Below are 12,593 nucleotides of genomic sequence, written 5' to 3' on the forward strand. Positions count from 1 at the left end.
TTTATTTTTTTTTTTTTTGTCAGTTGTGGGCCTTGAATTCTGGGCTTGGGTGCTCTCCACAGCACCCCTTCCGGTTTTCTAGTTGTTTATTGGAGATAAGAGTCTCATGGACTTTCCTGCCCTGGCTGGCTTTAAACCGTGATCCTCAGATGTCAGCTTCCTGAGTAGCTAGGATTACAGGCATAAGCCACCAGCACCTGGCTCACTTTGCTTTAATGTTTTGTTTTTGTTTTTTTTTTGCTGGTCATGGAGCTTGAACTCTGGGCCTGGGCACTGTTCTGAGCTCTTCAGCACAAGGCTTGCGCTCTACCACTTGAGCCATAGCACCCACTTCCAGCTTTTTCTGTTTATGTGATGCTGAGGAATCGAACACAGGGCCTCCTGCATGCAAGGCAAGCATTCTACCTGAGCCACCTTCCCAGTCCAACTTTGCTTTTAAATAAGATCTTCTAAATAAAATCACAACTTTATACTTTTGAAAAGTATATGATACATGGTCAGTCTGTAGGCATGTTATGCATAGATATTCACAAATTCTTTGGATGAGGGCTGATTCTTACTGTTGGCATTGTTTTGTAGAACTAGTTAAGTATAACGGGAATTGAGAGCACAATTTGGAAGGCTTTGTGAAGGTGGCAGAATTTGGAGAGATAAAAGGAATAGAGTAGAAGAGCTTAAGGAGGAGTGCTGGGCAGATGGGTTGAGCTATACCTGAGTGATGCTAGGTACTGAGTACTAGAGTTGGAAGAGAAAGATATTAGGTTGTGAGGGGTCTGAAAACTTGTTTGAATTTTAAATTATAGGCACAGGGAGATATTCTTGACGAAAGATTTAGTGAAAATATCATTTTCCTAGATCAGTCAGGCTGTAACATGAAATATATATGAGAAAAGAGCAATTAAGGATAAAGAGACTAGCAAGTAGGTAATCAACAGTGTTTTTAAAATTATTATGTGGCACCACCATTTTAAGTATTATATATTAACTTGGGATTTTCCTTGTCAGTATTATTAGCATTATCCTCATTTTGCAGATGGAAACCAAGGGATGTAGAGGTATATGACTAGGATGGTGGCAACGATAGAAGGAGATAGAAGAGTTTTATTACTTTGTTGTACACTATGATTACAGTTTTAGAATTCCCTCCTCCCCAATACTGGCATTAGAGTTGATAATTTTTCAGATGCTTCCAAGACTCTTTTAGACTTCTTCTTTGCCCCTACCCCTTTTTTTGCAATTGGGGAATAAAGCCAGGTCTTCACACATGCTATGCAAGTGCTTTGCTACTGAGCTACAGGCTTTTACTTTAGAAGCACAAAATTCTATAAATCAGTGTTTTTATTAGTGGAATGGTGTTGCTTAATAGGGTGCTCCTTGTTCTCTCTACATACTAGATATGGAAGATTGAAACATCTATCTTGTGAAGATAAACAGAGAGATTTCTGTTGAGAATGTGTGACTGTTCTTTGACCTATACATTACACGGTAATCATATGTTTCTTTTTAGCTTGGTTCTACAGCCATTGGGATCCAGACATCAGAAGGTGTATGCCTAGCAGTGGAGAAGAGAATTACCTCCCCACTCATGGAGCCTAGCAGCATTGAGAAAATTGTAGAGATTGATGCTCATATAGGTAAGTAGTAGGCGAGAGTTGTGTTGTGGAATCTGGCCTACATTAATTTTTCTTCTATTATGTTCCAACAGAGGGTCACAGAACAACTGCCTTATCTTTTGATTAGCTATTATTTCTAGGGATTGGACACAATTTATAACTTTAAGAGTGCAAAGCATTTGCAAGACTCATTTATGTTTAACCTATTCCCAGAACTGCCTTTCATCTTCAAATACGTCTTGTTATATTTTATTATTTTATGTGATTTTTGTGTGTATGTGTAAGTGTGCTTGGAACTATATCAGGGCCTCATACATGTTAGGCAAGCACTCTACCATTGAACTATCCTGTAGCCAAGGACTTGGCAAATATGATGGTTGTTGAAATATGCAAAGATTAAATTGTTGGCTATTTCCCTATGATTTGTAGGTCTTCACTGATGTATGTTAGCTCTGGTAAGAGGCCATTGGTATTGAGGATGTATGTGGGAAAACTGAGTGTCAAGTGAAAAATAGGAATTCTCCAAGATCTTTTGAGTAGGTAAAGCCCAGAGAGTTATAAGAGTATAGATTTTGTCCAGATCAGTTTTCTTCAGAACTCTGTTTATTTTATTTTTTATTTTTTGGTCAGTCATGGGACTTGAACTCAGGGCTTGGGTACTCACTGCCCCTGAGCTCTTTGCTCAAGGCTAGCACTCTACCACTTTGAGCCACAGTGCCACTTCTTGTTTTTTGGTGGTTAATAGGAGATAATGGACATTCTTGCCCAGGATGACTATGAACTGTGATCCTCATATTCAGCTACTTGAGTAGTTAGGATTACAGATATGAGCCATCAGTGCCCAGCTGTTTTTCTTCTTGTCCCACCTTACCCCTCTTTTTTTGCTTTTTGGTATAATTCTTTTGCCTTGACTTCTGACAGTAGTGTTACAGGGTAAATGGTTTTATTTATAGCATGGAAATCTTTCTAGTAATACAATCAATGAAACATTGGTAAAGTGATTGTTTAAGGCAAGAGAACCAAATGCCATGGTAACTATAGAAGCTTGGTAGTATTTATTTCATAAATGTAGAAATAGAATTTGTCTTTTGCAATTAAGAGCATTGTTTCTACTTTATCTCAACATTGTATCTACTTTACTTACCTGTCTTTTAGAGATTGGTCAATGTCACTTCACTGAATAATGTGTTAGCCATTATGTTAAACACTAGAATATAGTCATATATTGTTTTCTGGGATATATGTCTTAGTTTGATGGAGCATACAGTATGTACAGTAGGGATATAAGTGAGGAAAATTAGTCTTGCTTGAGATCAGTGATAGTGGGCTTTTCAGAAAAGAATGCCATGAAGGTAATGCTTGAGCTGAGTTGATGGTAGGCTCAATTCTGAAATATAAAAAGTGCCTACCAGGCAGACAAGTGTCTGGGTATAATCTTCTATACAGAAGAAAGAGAAATAATAAGTCTTTAGCCCACTTATTAATCAGGTAGTTGTTTCTTTGAGGATTTGTTGGAAGGAATAGGAGAAACTGTAGAGCTCCTTAGCACAGGCCAAAATTTTCTTAACAAAAACCCAGAATAAATCAAAGAAAGGTTGGACAAATGGGATTGCATGAAACTGCAGAGATTTTGCATGGCAAAGGACATAGTTAGCAAGATGAATAGAAAGCCCACAGATTGGGAAAAGATCTTCACTAGCCATACAATGGACAAGGGTCTCATATCTAAAATACACTGAGAACTCAAAAAATTAAATCCCCCCGCAACAGATCCTCAAATGGGCTATTTTGAATATGGAAATAGTTTCAGGGGAATGTACTTAGGTCAAAAGTTACCACACTGTGCACTCTAAACTTGTGTAGTTTATTGTATCTCAATCACATATCAATAAAACTGTTATACGAATGCAAAAAAAAAGAAGAAGAAAGAGAAATAAGCAAAGCTATGGTGGCAAAAAATATATAAAGGATACAAGTACTTTAGTGTGACTCAGAAGTGAACTGTGTAGGCAGTGAGTCTGGGTCAGATACTAATGATTTGTCCTTTTTTGCCCTGCTCAAGAGCTTGGACTTGATTCTTCTGAATTGGTGGGAAAGGTTTTAAACAATGAGGTAATGTGATCACACTGGAATTGTAGGAAGAACATTCTGATAACTGTTCAGTGTAGGCTATGAACTTAGACTGAAGATGAGACCCATTTATGATTGTTTTGGTACTAGTACTAGGGATAGAATTCCACCTTGTACTTTCTGGGCAGGAGCCTTCTACCACTTTTTGTTTTTATTTTATTTTATATTCTTACTGTCTTTAAGTGGCTGTACAAAGAAGTTGCCATTCAAAAAAGTAGTTTATGAACACAATGCATCTTGATCAGTGTCATCCCTTTCAACATTCTCTCCCGTCTCTCCCAGTCTACCCCCTTTCCTCACTTAATTTTCTTAATTCTGTAGGATATACATTGAATTTTTTTTGGGGGGGGGGTCCGGTCGTGGGGCCTGAACTCTGGGCCTGGGCGCTGTCCCTCAGCTCTTCAGCTCAAGGCTAGCGCTCTACCACTTGAGCCACAGCGCCACTTCCGGTTTTTTTCTTTTTGCTTATGTGGTGCTGAGGAATCGAACTCAGGGCCTTGAGCATGCAAGGCAAGCGCTCTACCACTGAGCCACCTTCCCGGCCCAACATTGAATTTTTTACTGCATTCTTCCCGGTCTTTTCTTCATTTGTCTACCCCCCCACCCCCCCTCTTGACATACCCTACCCTCTGAGGTACCCATTTCCTGGTATTTATTTTGTTTTAGTTTCTTTTTTATAGGGTCTTCCACTTTTGTCTGGGCCAGTCTTTTTTTTTTTTTTGTCGGTTGTGGGGCTTGAACTCTGGGCTTTGGGTGCTATCCCTCAGCTCTTAGTTCAAGGTGAACACTCTACTGCTTGAGCCACAGTGTCACTTCCAGTTTCCTAGTGGTTTATTAGAGATAAGAGTCTGATGGAGGGGTGGGGCCGGAAAAAATAAAGAGTCTCATGGACTTTCCTGTCCAGGCTGGCTTTGAACCATGATCCTCAGATCTCAGCCTCCTGATTAGCTAGGATTACAGGCTTGAGCCACCAGCAACCAGCTGTCTGGGCCAGTCTTGATCAGATAGCTCTGCTTCCTGAGTAGCTGCGATTTTTAACCTGTGCCACCATACCCTGCTTAGAGTATGGTCTTGCTAATTAGCAGATAAGCTCTTGTTATTTTGTCACTCCTCAACCTGTATCTTCCAATCTCTACTTCCTAAATAGCTGGGATTATAGTTGTGTACCACTACACCCAGCCCAAGGAATTTTTTTTCCCTATGGGTTGTGGGTCTTGAACTCTGGGCCTGGGCACTGTCCCTGAGTTCTTCAGCTCAAGGCTAGCACTCTACCACTTGAGCCTCAGTATCACTTCCAGTTTTCTGGTGGTTAACTGGAGATAAGAATCTCATGGACTTTTCTGCCAGGACTGGCTTTGAACTGTGACCCTCAGATCTCAGTCTCCTGAGTAGCTAGGATTATAGGTGTGAGCCACTGGTGGCTGACCCAAGGAATTTTTTAAGTGTCTGAACAGAGATGCTAAAAGCTTCAACCAAGTCAGTGGCCTGAAATGGAGAGGAAGGGATTAATGAGAGAGTGGTAATCAACTAAAGAGTGACAGAACTTGGCATATAATTGGTTGTAAGGGCCAAGGAAGTAGATGGGGTCTAGAAAAAAAAATTATATCAAGTAGATCTATTAAAGGAGTCATTTGGCTTTATAGATCTAACACTTGAAAAACCTATGTTGAGATTTGGATTTAGGTCATGGCATCTAAGTAACAGGGATAGCCATAGTCTTGGCATTTTGGACTGTCAGGCAAACTTTCTAATAACACTGGTTGGTTTGTGTGGGTCAGAGAAGTGAGATGGCTTTTGATATTCTGGTCTTCTGCTGTAGACATACTGAGGTTGTTTGCTTTTCTCAGGTGTCTCAGGTTGGATTGCTAGTGTTTGCTTAGTTCAAATATGTCAAGATCTAAAAGCTAAAGAGATTCTTAGAGACAAAATATGCTGAAATTCATGTTTGGTTGGCTATTACCCTTCTGTCTCCTAGCTATGATCTGTACTTCTGTGACATTGTAGACAATTTTTCATTTGTAACATCATTGCACTTGGGTTCAGTGTTGATCATTTCCATCTAATCTAATTACATGGGTATATTGCCATGGTTTGCACTCAAGAATTTTAGTGTTTCCTGAGTAGATAAAAAAAGTTTTGCAAGGATTTTGTAACTGGGTCAATGTTGCTTTTTTTCATATTGCAGGTTGTGCCATGAGTGGGCTAATTGCTGATGCTAAGACTTTAATTGATAAAGCCAGAGTTGAAACACAGGTAAAATCAGTACCTTCTTCCTTTTTTACTGTGATGCTTGAGTTCCTTGTATAGTGATGATACAGCTTTCTGGCTTATATTGCAGCTAACTGTGTCAATATCAAATGTGGCCCAAGGGAATGGTTTGGGGTAGAATCTTCCTGGACCTTATGAATTAGCTGTCTTAACTATTGAAGCTTTAAGGAAGCTCTAGGCAGTAGAGCTGATGCTCTTGCTTCCTCTGAATTTACCCCAGGTAAAACAACCCCATGTACTGCATTCTGTTCCAATTTATTTTCTATGAAACAATAACAGAATGTGGTCATAGTTAAAGGATATTTTTTTCTCCAACCTTTTCATGGGAGGCTTATAACTGCTATCTTCTGGTAAGTATGATTTGTTCTAGGGGATTAAAAACTGGTTAGGAATGCAGATTTTGTTGTTGTTTTGGTGTGTGTGTGTGTCAGTCCTGGGGCTTAAACTCTGAGCCTAGGTGCTGCCCTTGTACTTCTTTTGCTCAAGGCTAGTACTCGACCACTTGAGTCATAGCTCCACTTCCAGCTTTTTTTTAGTAATTAGAAATAGGAATTTCATGGGACTTTCCTGCCTTGGCTGGCTTTGAACTGTAATCCTCAGCCTCCTGAGTAGCTAGGATGATAGGCATGAGCCACCAGTGCCTGGCTGATTTTTTTTTTTTTAATCCTGAGTTCCTATGGCCTTGAGATATAAGCTAGTAAGAAAAGATTTTTAAAATTTTTGCACTTCATTGCAGATTTGCTTTCAGTACTTACATGAGAATATGTACTTTAACTTACACACTAAGAGAATAAGATGGTACTAGGTTATTAACATATACTTTGTGAAATGACACAACTTTTGTGTTTCAGGGTTTAGTCCTATTTTTCAAGGTAGTAATTCTCTAGTCTATCATTACTTGAAACTTTTAAAACATGCTTATTTTCAGAACTCTCTTGCTTTTTCCCTCCCTCCTTCCTCCCCCCCCTCCCCACCACCACCAGTGATAAGGTTGCTCTGTAATCCACATTGGATATGAGTGTCCTGCTTCAACATCCCAAATGCTGGGATTACAGGCCTGTGCCACTCCATCTGCTGTCAGCTATTTCTCTTTTTGTGCAATTCTAAGCACTCCGCAATGTAGTGCTAGGCCACACATGGCTACATAGTGAATTTGTGCACAGCCTGGATTTCATAAAGACTTCATGGTAAGAGGCTGGGTGCTGGTGGCCACAAGGGTGGCTATACTACTGCCCCTACCGTGAAGGCTACATAGGTGAGACAGAGAGGGCACTTGTGGTGGCCCTGGAGGGCTGGTGCTTGAGTCCAAGCACAGACTAAGTTGTTGATGGTCACTGCCTCCTTCCCAGAGTAAGATAGCATTCCCACTGGGCATTCATAAATTCTTACCACTATCTACCAAGGACGGTGGAATGAAGAGCCTTCTCACCGTGTACATGCACTCCTGCCCACTCCTACCCACACATGCGCACCAGCACATACATAAAGGCAGGGTAATGGTCAGCCCTGCACTTGATTTGTATTTCAGTTTTGTTTCTAGTAGTTGTGTGGCATGGGAAATACTTAACCTTTCTGGGCCTCAATACTTTTAAACAGAGATAATGAATCTACTTAGATCAAAAGTTAGTTGTAGCCTGGTACAACTGATGGCTCATGCTTGTAATCCTAGCTACCGGAGGCTAAGATCTGAGGATCACAGTTCAAAGACCGTCTTAGCAGATAAATCCACAAGCCTCATCTTCAGCTAACCACAAAAAAGCTGAAAGTGGAGCATTAGCTCAAGTGGCAAAGTACTAGTCTTGATCAGAAAAAAGAAGGCAGGGGCAAGGAGGAAGGAAAAGAGAAAAGTGGGAGAAAAGGAGAAAAAGACAGTTCAGTTTCTGATCACAGTTGAAGGGGGATGAGTATAGTAAAGATGGTAGACTGCTTTAATGTTCTTATCAGAAGGGAATACCATTCTTTCCTTGTAGAATCATTGGTTTACCTACAATGAGACAATGACGGTGGAGAGTGTGACCCAAGCTGTGTCCAATCTTGCTCTACAGTTTGGAGAAGAAGATGCAGACCCAGGTGCCATGGTGAGTGTGATGTGTATTGAGTTAGGTTAAAGTCCTGTACGTTTGTCTTCTGCATGTATTTTTATTTTTTCCTAGCTTTTGTTCCCTTACTTTATAGCCATTTCTCAATTCCTCTTGCATTTTGGTTCTAGTCTCGTCCTTTTGGAGTAGCACTGTTATTTGGAGGAGTTGATGAGAAAGGACCCCAGCTGTAAGTATCATTTTGCTTTTTTTTTTTAAAATCTACTTTGGGGAGAAGGTGGTGATTAATGTAAATTTTGGGTAGGGTCTACTAGTTTAAGTCGTGAGAAAGTTATTATAAACCTAGAAAACATAGGGCTTTTAACTTTAAAGTGAAGTGATTCTGTGATGTTTATGCAACCAAAATTTGGGAATCCATGACCTAATAACTCCTTTATTGGGACCAGTTCCAGTTCTGGAAAGATTTAGAAGAAGTAACTTTATTACTATAGTCAGAATATGTTTGCATACTGATCAGATCTACATTCTCAGATTAATTTACACAAATGTTAGTTTTCTCTATATAATATATATTTAATTACCATATTTCTAAATCCCCAAGGAAGTTCATAAACACCTTTTATTTTATTTTTTATTTTTATTGTGAAAATACTGTACAGAGGGGTTACAATTACATGGGCAAGATAATGAGTATATTTCTTATCAAGCATTGTAGCCTCTTCCTTTGTTTCCCCTTCCCATCCCATCCTCTCCCCGCCCCTCCCCCCCCCCACCAAAGTTGTAAAGTTTGTTTTCGGCATAACGACTTGTATATCTCATTGTTGCAATGGATCCACCTGTATCCCTATTTAAACAATTTGTTTTTTCCCTTCCCCTCCACAAATTATAACAACATCAAATACAGTGAAAGCAGGGGTTACACCATGGGGGAGGGACATACAAAGCAACAAAGAAATAATCTTATAAATGTGTTAGAAACAATCACATGAAAGAAAAAAAAAACATTTGAATATGTATCTTAAGGTTCATTTCCCTAACATCAACTTATCTGACCTTTTCTGCTTGACTCAGACATATACTAGTTACTGCAATTAAGGGAAACCATGGGACCTATGTTTCTTTAGGCCTGGCTTACTTCACTTAATATAATTTTTTCCAAGTCTTTCCATTTCCTAACAAATGGGGCAATGTCATTCTTTCTGATGGAGGCATAGAATTCCATTGTGTATATATACCACATTTTCTTGATCCATTCATCTACTAAGGGGCATCTGGGTTGGTTCCATATCTTAGCTATGGTAAATAAGGCTACAATAAACATTGTCGTGCTGGTAACTTTAGTGTGGTCTTGTTTGTGAACATTTGGGTAAATGCCCAAAAGTGGGATTGCTGGGTCATAGGGGAGCTCTATGTGGAGTCTTTTGAGGAACTTCCATACTGCTTTCCAAAGTGGTTGAACAAGTTTACACTCCCACCAACAATGCAGTAAGGTTCCCTTCTGTCCACATCCCCTCCAGCATCTGTTGTTATTAGAGTTCTTGATTATAGCCGTTCTAACTGGGGTGAGGTGGTATCTCAATGTTGTTTTGATTTGTACTTTTTTTATGGCTAAGAGAGGTTGAGCATTTCTTCATGTGTCTATTGGCCATCCTTCTTTCCTCTTCAGAGAAGTTTCTCTTTAAGTCTTTAGCCCACTTATTTATTGGGCAGTTGTTTCTTTGAAGATTTGTTGTTGGGGGATTTAATTTTTTGAGTTCCAGGTATATTTTAGATATGAGACCCTTGTCTATTGTATGGCTAGTGAATCTATTGATCTTGCTAGCTATGTCCTTTGCCATGCAGAAGCTCTGCAGTTTCATGCAATCCCATTTGTCCAACCTTTCTTTGATTTCTTGTGTTTCTGGGTCTCTATTAAGAAAATTTCAGCCTGTGCCAAGGAGACCTAGGGTTTCTCCTATTCCATTCTGTAATGTTTTCAGAGTGTCTGCTTTGACTCAGGTCTTTGATCCATTTGGAGTTGATTATGGTGCAGGGTGATATATAAGGATCTAGCTTTAGTTTTCTACAGGTGATTAACCAGTTTTTCCAGCACCATTTACTGAAGAGGCTGTCTTTCTTCCATTCTATTTTTTTAGCTCCCTTATCGAAGATTAGATGGCTGTAGGTCTGTAGGTTCATTTCTGGGTTTTCAATTCTATTCCATTGGTCCTGAGGTCTGTTGTTGTGCCAGTACCAAGCTGCACAAACACCTTTTAAATGATCTGGTTTGTCAAAACACAGAACATCTTTTGGAGCTGTGCCTCAGTATTTCAGTGGCATTTCTTGGTCGCAGGCCAAGCATTTGTATTTTCATTGAGGCATTTGTTATGTAAAATGCCATCACTCACAAGCATTTTAATCCTTCTGGGGGATTTTCAGGTTTCACATGGACCCATCTGGGACCTTTGTACAATGTGATGCTCGAGCGATTGGCTCTGCTTCAGAGGGTGCCCAGAGCTCCTTGCAAGAAGTTTATCACAAGGTAACTACATTCTTACAATTCCTACTATCAGTTTTTACATCAAGTAGAATGTCTGCATAATAAACCATACATACATTAAAAAGTTAGTTTTGATAATTGTGTACAGTAGCTCCATGAAACTACAACCTAGAACAAGACATGTGGAAATGACAAAAATGTCTTCACAGACATGAAATGAGCACATGCTCTTAGAAGAATATCTCTACTAGTCTTAACACAGGGTGGCCATCAACCTTCAAATTTGAAAAAATCATTTCTGCTAAATATAGTAGATTTACACATGGAAGAAATTAGGTGCAAATCAAATTTTAAAAATGAATTTTCTGAACCATTGGACTACATTTTTAGATCATCTGGTCATCGCTGCCCATAGGATGTTACCAATATGATACCAACTTGCTTCTGAATTAACTGAGGAGTTCAAGGGTGCACTACAGAAGTGCAGTTCTTTCCTCCTCTTCAAACAATTATTATATGTGGCTCTGAATAAGGCACTTTTTTCTCTGAATAGGGTATTCTGAATACTTGACCACTTGCTTGAATTTTGCAGACAATTGTAATGCACTGCACAAATTAAGGTGTCTGACGTATTAATATTTGCTAAATCATTCTTCAGGAGATAAAGGAAATTGTTGAAGGAAAAAGGGATTATGTACATTAATGGCTCATCTTCTTACCTTCTTTGTTTCAAGTCTATGACATTGAAAGAAGCCATCAAATCTTCTCTCATCATCCTCAAACAAGTAATGGAGGAGAAGTTGAATGCAACTAACATAGAGGTATTGTTTCTAGTTTATTGGGGATTTTTCTCCCAGATACTATAACTTGCTTTGTTAAGGATTGAACAATAAATTACATGTTAATTGCTTTTATAAGTAAAATTTATATGTAATTTACTATAATTTATTCATTTAATTTTTTATAATTCCTAGCAAGGATTTATTTTAGTATAATATGGTTAGAAAAAAATGGGAGAGAAACACTTCCAACCACCCATACAGGAAATGGGAATTAGAGACTCCCACAATTATTTTTATTATTATTTTGGTAGCATTGTGGTTGGAACTTAGCCCTACTCTTGTTACGCAGTTGCTCTACATATTCAGTCTTGTAAGTTATTCATATTATTGGAAAAAATAAGCACTGTTAGTAAAGTGATGACAGAAGTCAGAATTCAGTGAGCTGAAGAATAAAAAGTTGTTGATGAAGAACGTGGTGCTTTCCCAAGAATAATGACAGCAGAAGGCAATACTTATAAATGATGTTTGTCTTTAAACAGTGGGAAAAGACTTAAATCTGTAAATGGATCAAGCTAGTGGATAGAAAAATGTTAAGAGTTGTTGGAAAGTTCTATAAGAGAGAAGACACCATCCTAGTTGTTTTCAGAAAATAAAATTTATTTCAGGCCAGGCGCCAGAGGCTCATGCCTTGTAATCCTAGCTACTGAGGAGGCTGAGATCTAAGGATCATGGTTCAAAGCCAGCCCAGACAGGAAACTCCATGAATTTTCTTATCTCCAATATCACTCAGAAAACCGGAAGTGGTGCTGTGTTCAAGTGGTAGAGCACTAGCCTTGAGCTAAAGAGCTGAAGGACAGCACCCAAGCCCAGAGTTCAAGCCCCAAGACTGGAAAAATAAAATTATTTCATTGCCATATTGAGTACCCATTATATAGCAGTTAATAGCCAGGGATGCAGCTAAAGAATATCTGACCCCTGCTTAGTTGTACACCATGTAGTGTAGGGGTAGGGGATGAAACAGATAAGAGCCTGGGGTAGAACTTTCATAATTGCAATAAAAACAGATTGCCTTGCAAACATGCAACTTAGTCTGGGCATTAGGAAAGCATCCTGGAAGAAGTTGTGTCTGGAAAAGGGAGTGGAAAGTAATTTGAGAAAGAGGGAACAACATTCACAAAGCATAGAAAAGTAGACATAACTTTCTGCTTAAAAAACATCTTTGGCTGGGGTATGGCTCAGTGGTAAAGCACTTGCTTAGCACGCATGAAGCTCTAGCATTCAA

The 12,593-nt window shown here is 39.1% G+C and overlaps 1 protein-coding gene across 1 annotated transcript in view; it reads left to right on the forward strand.

Annotated features, from left to right (window-relative positions):
- Positions 1–12,593, forward strand: part of Psma5 (proteasome (prosome, macropain) subunit, alpha type, 5) — a 28,897-nt gene that overhangs the window by 9,991 nt on the left and 6,313 nt on the right. Inside the window, exons 3-8 of the mRNA XM_013031919.1 lie at positions 1,508–1,634; positions 5,929–5,996; positions 7,982–8,089; positions 8,221–8,279; positions 10,469–10,571; positions 11,264–11,350. Of these exons, the coding sequence (XP_012887373.1) occupies positions 1,508–1,634; positions 5,929–5,996; positions 7,982–8,089; positions 8,221–8,279; positions 10,469–10,571; positions 11,264–11,350 (552 nt within the window). The remainder of the gene's footprint in view (positions 1–1,507; positions 1,635–5,928; positions 5,997–7,981; positions 8,090–8,220; positions 8,280–10,468; positions 10,572–11,263; positions 11,351–12,593) is intronic.

This window comes from Dipodomys ordii, unplaced genomic scaffold, assembly GCF_000151885.1.
Source record: "Dipodomys ordii isolate 6190 unplaced genomic scaffold, Dord_2.0 Scaffold146, whole genome shotgun sequence".
NCBI lineage: Eukaryota > Metazoa > Chordata > Mammalia > Rodentia > Heteromyidae > Dipodomys > Dipodomys ordii.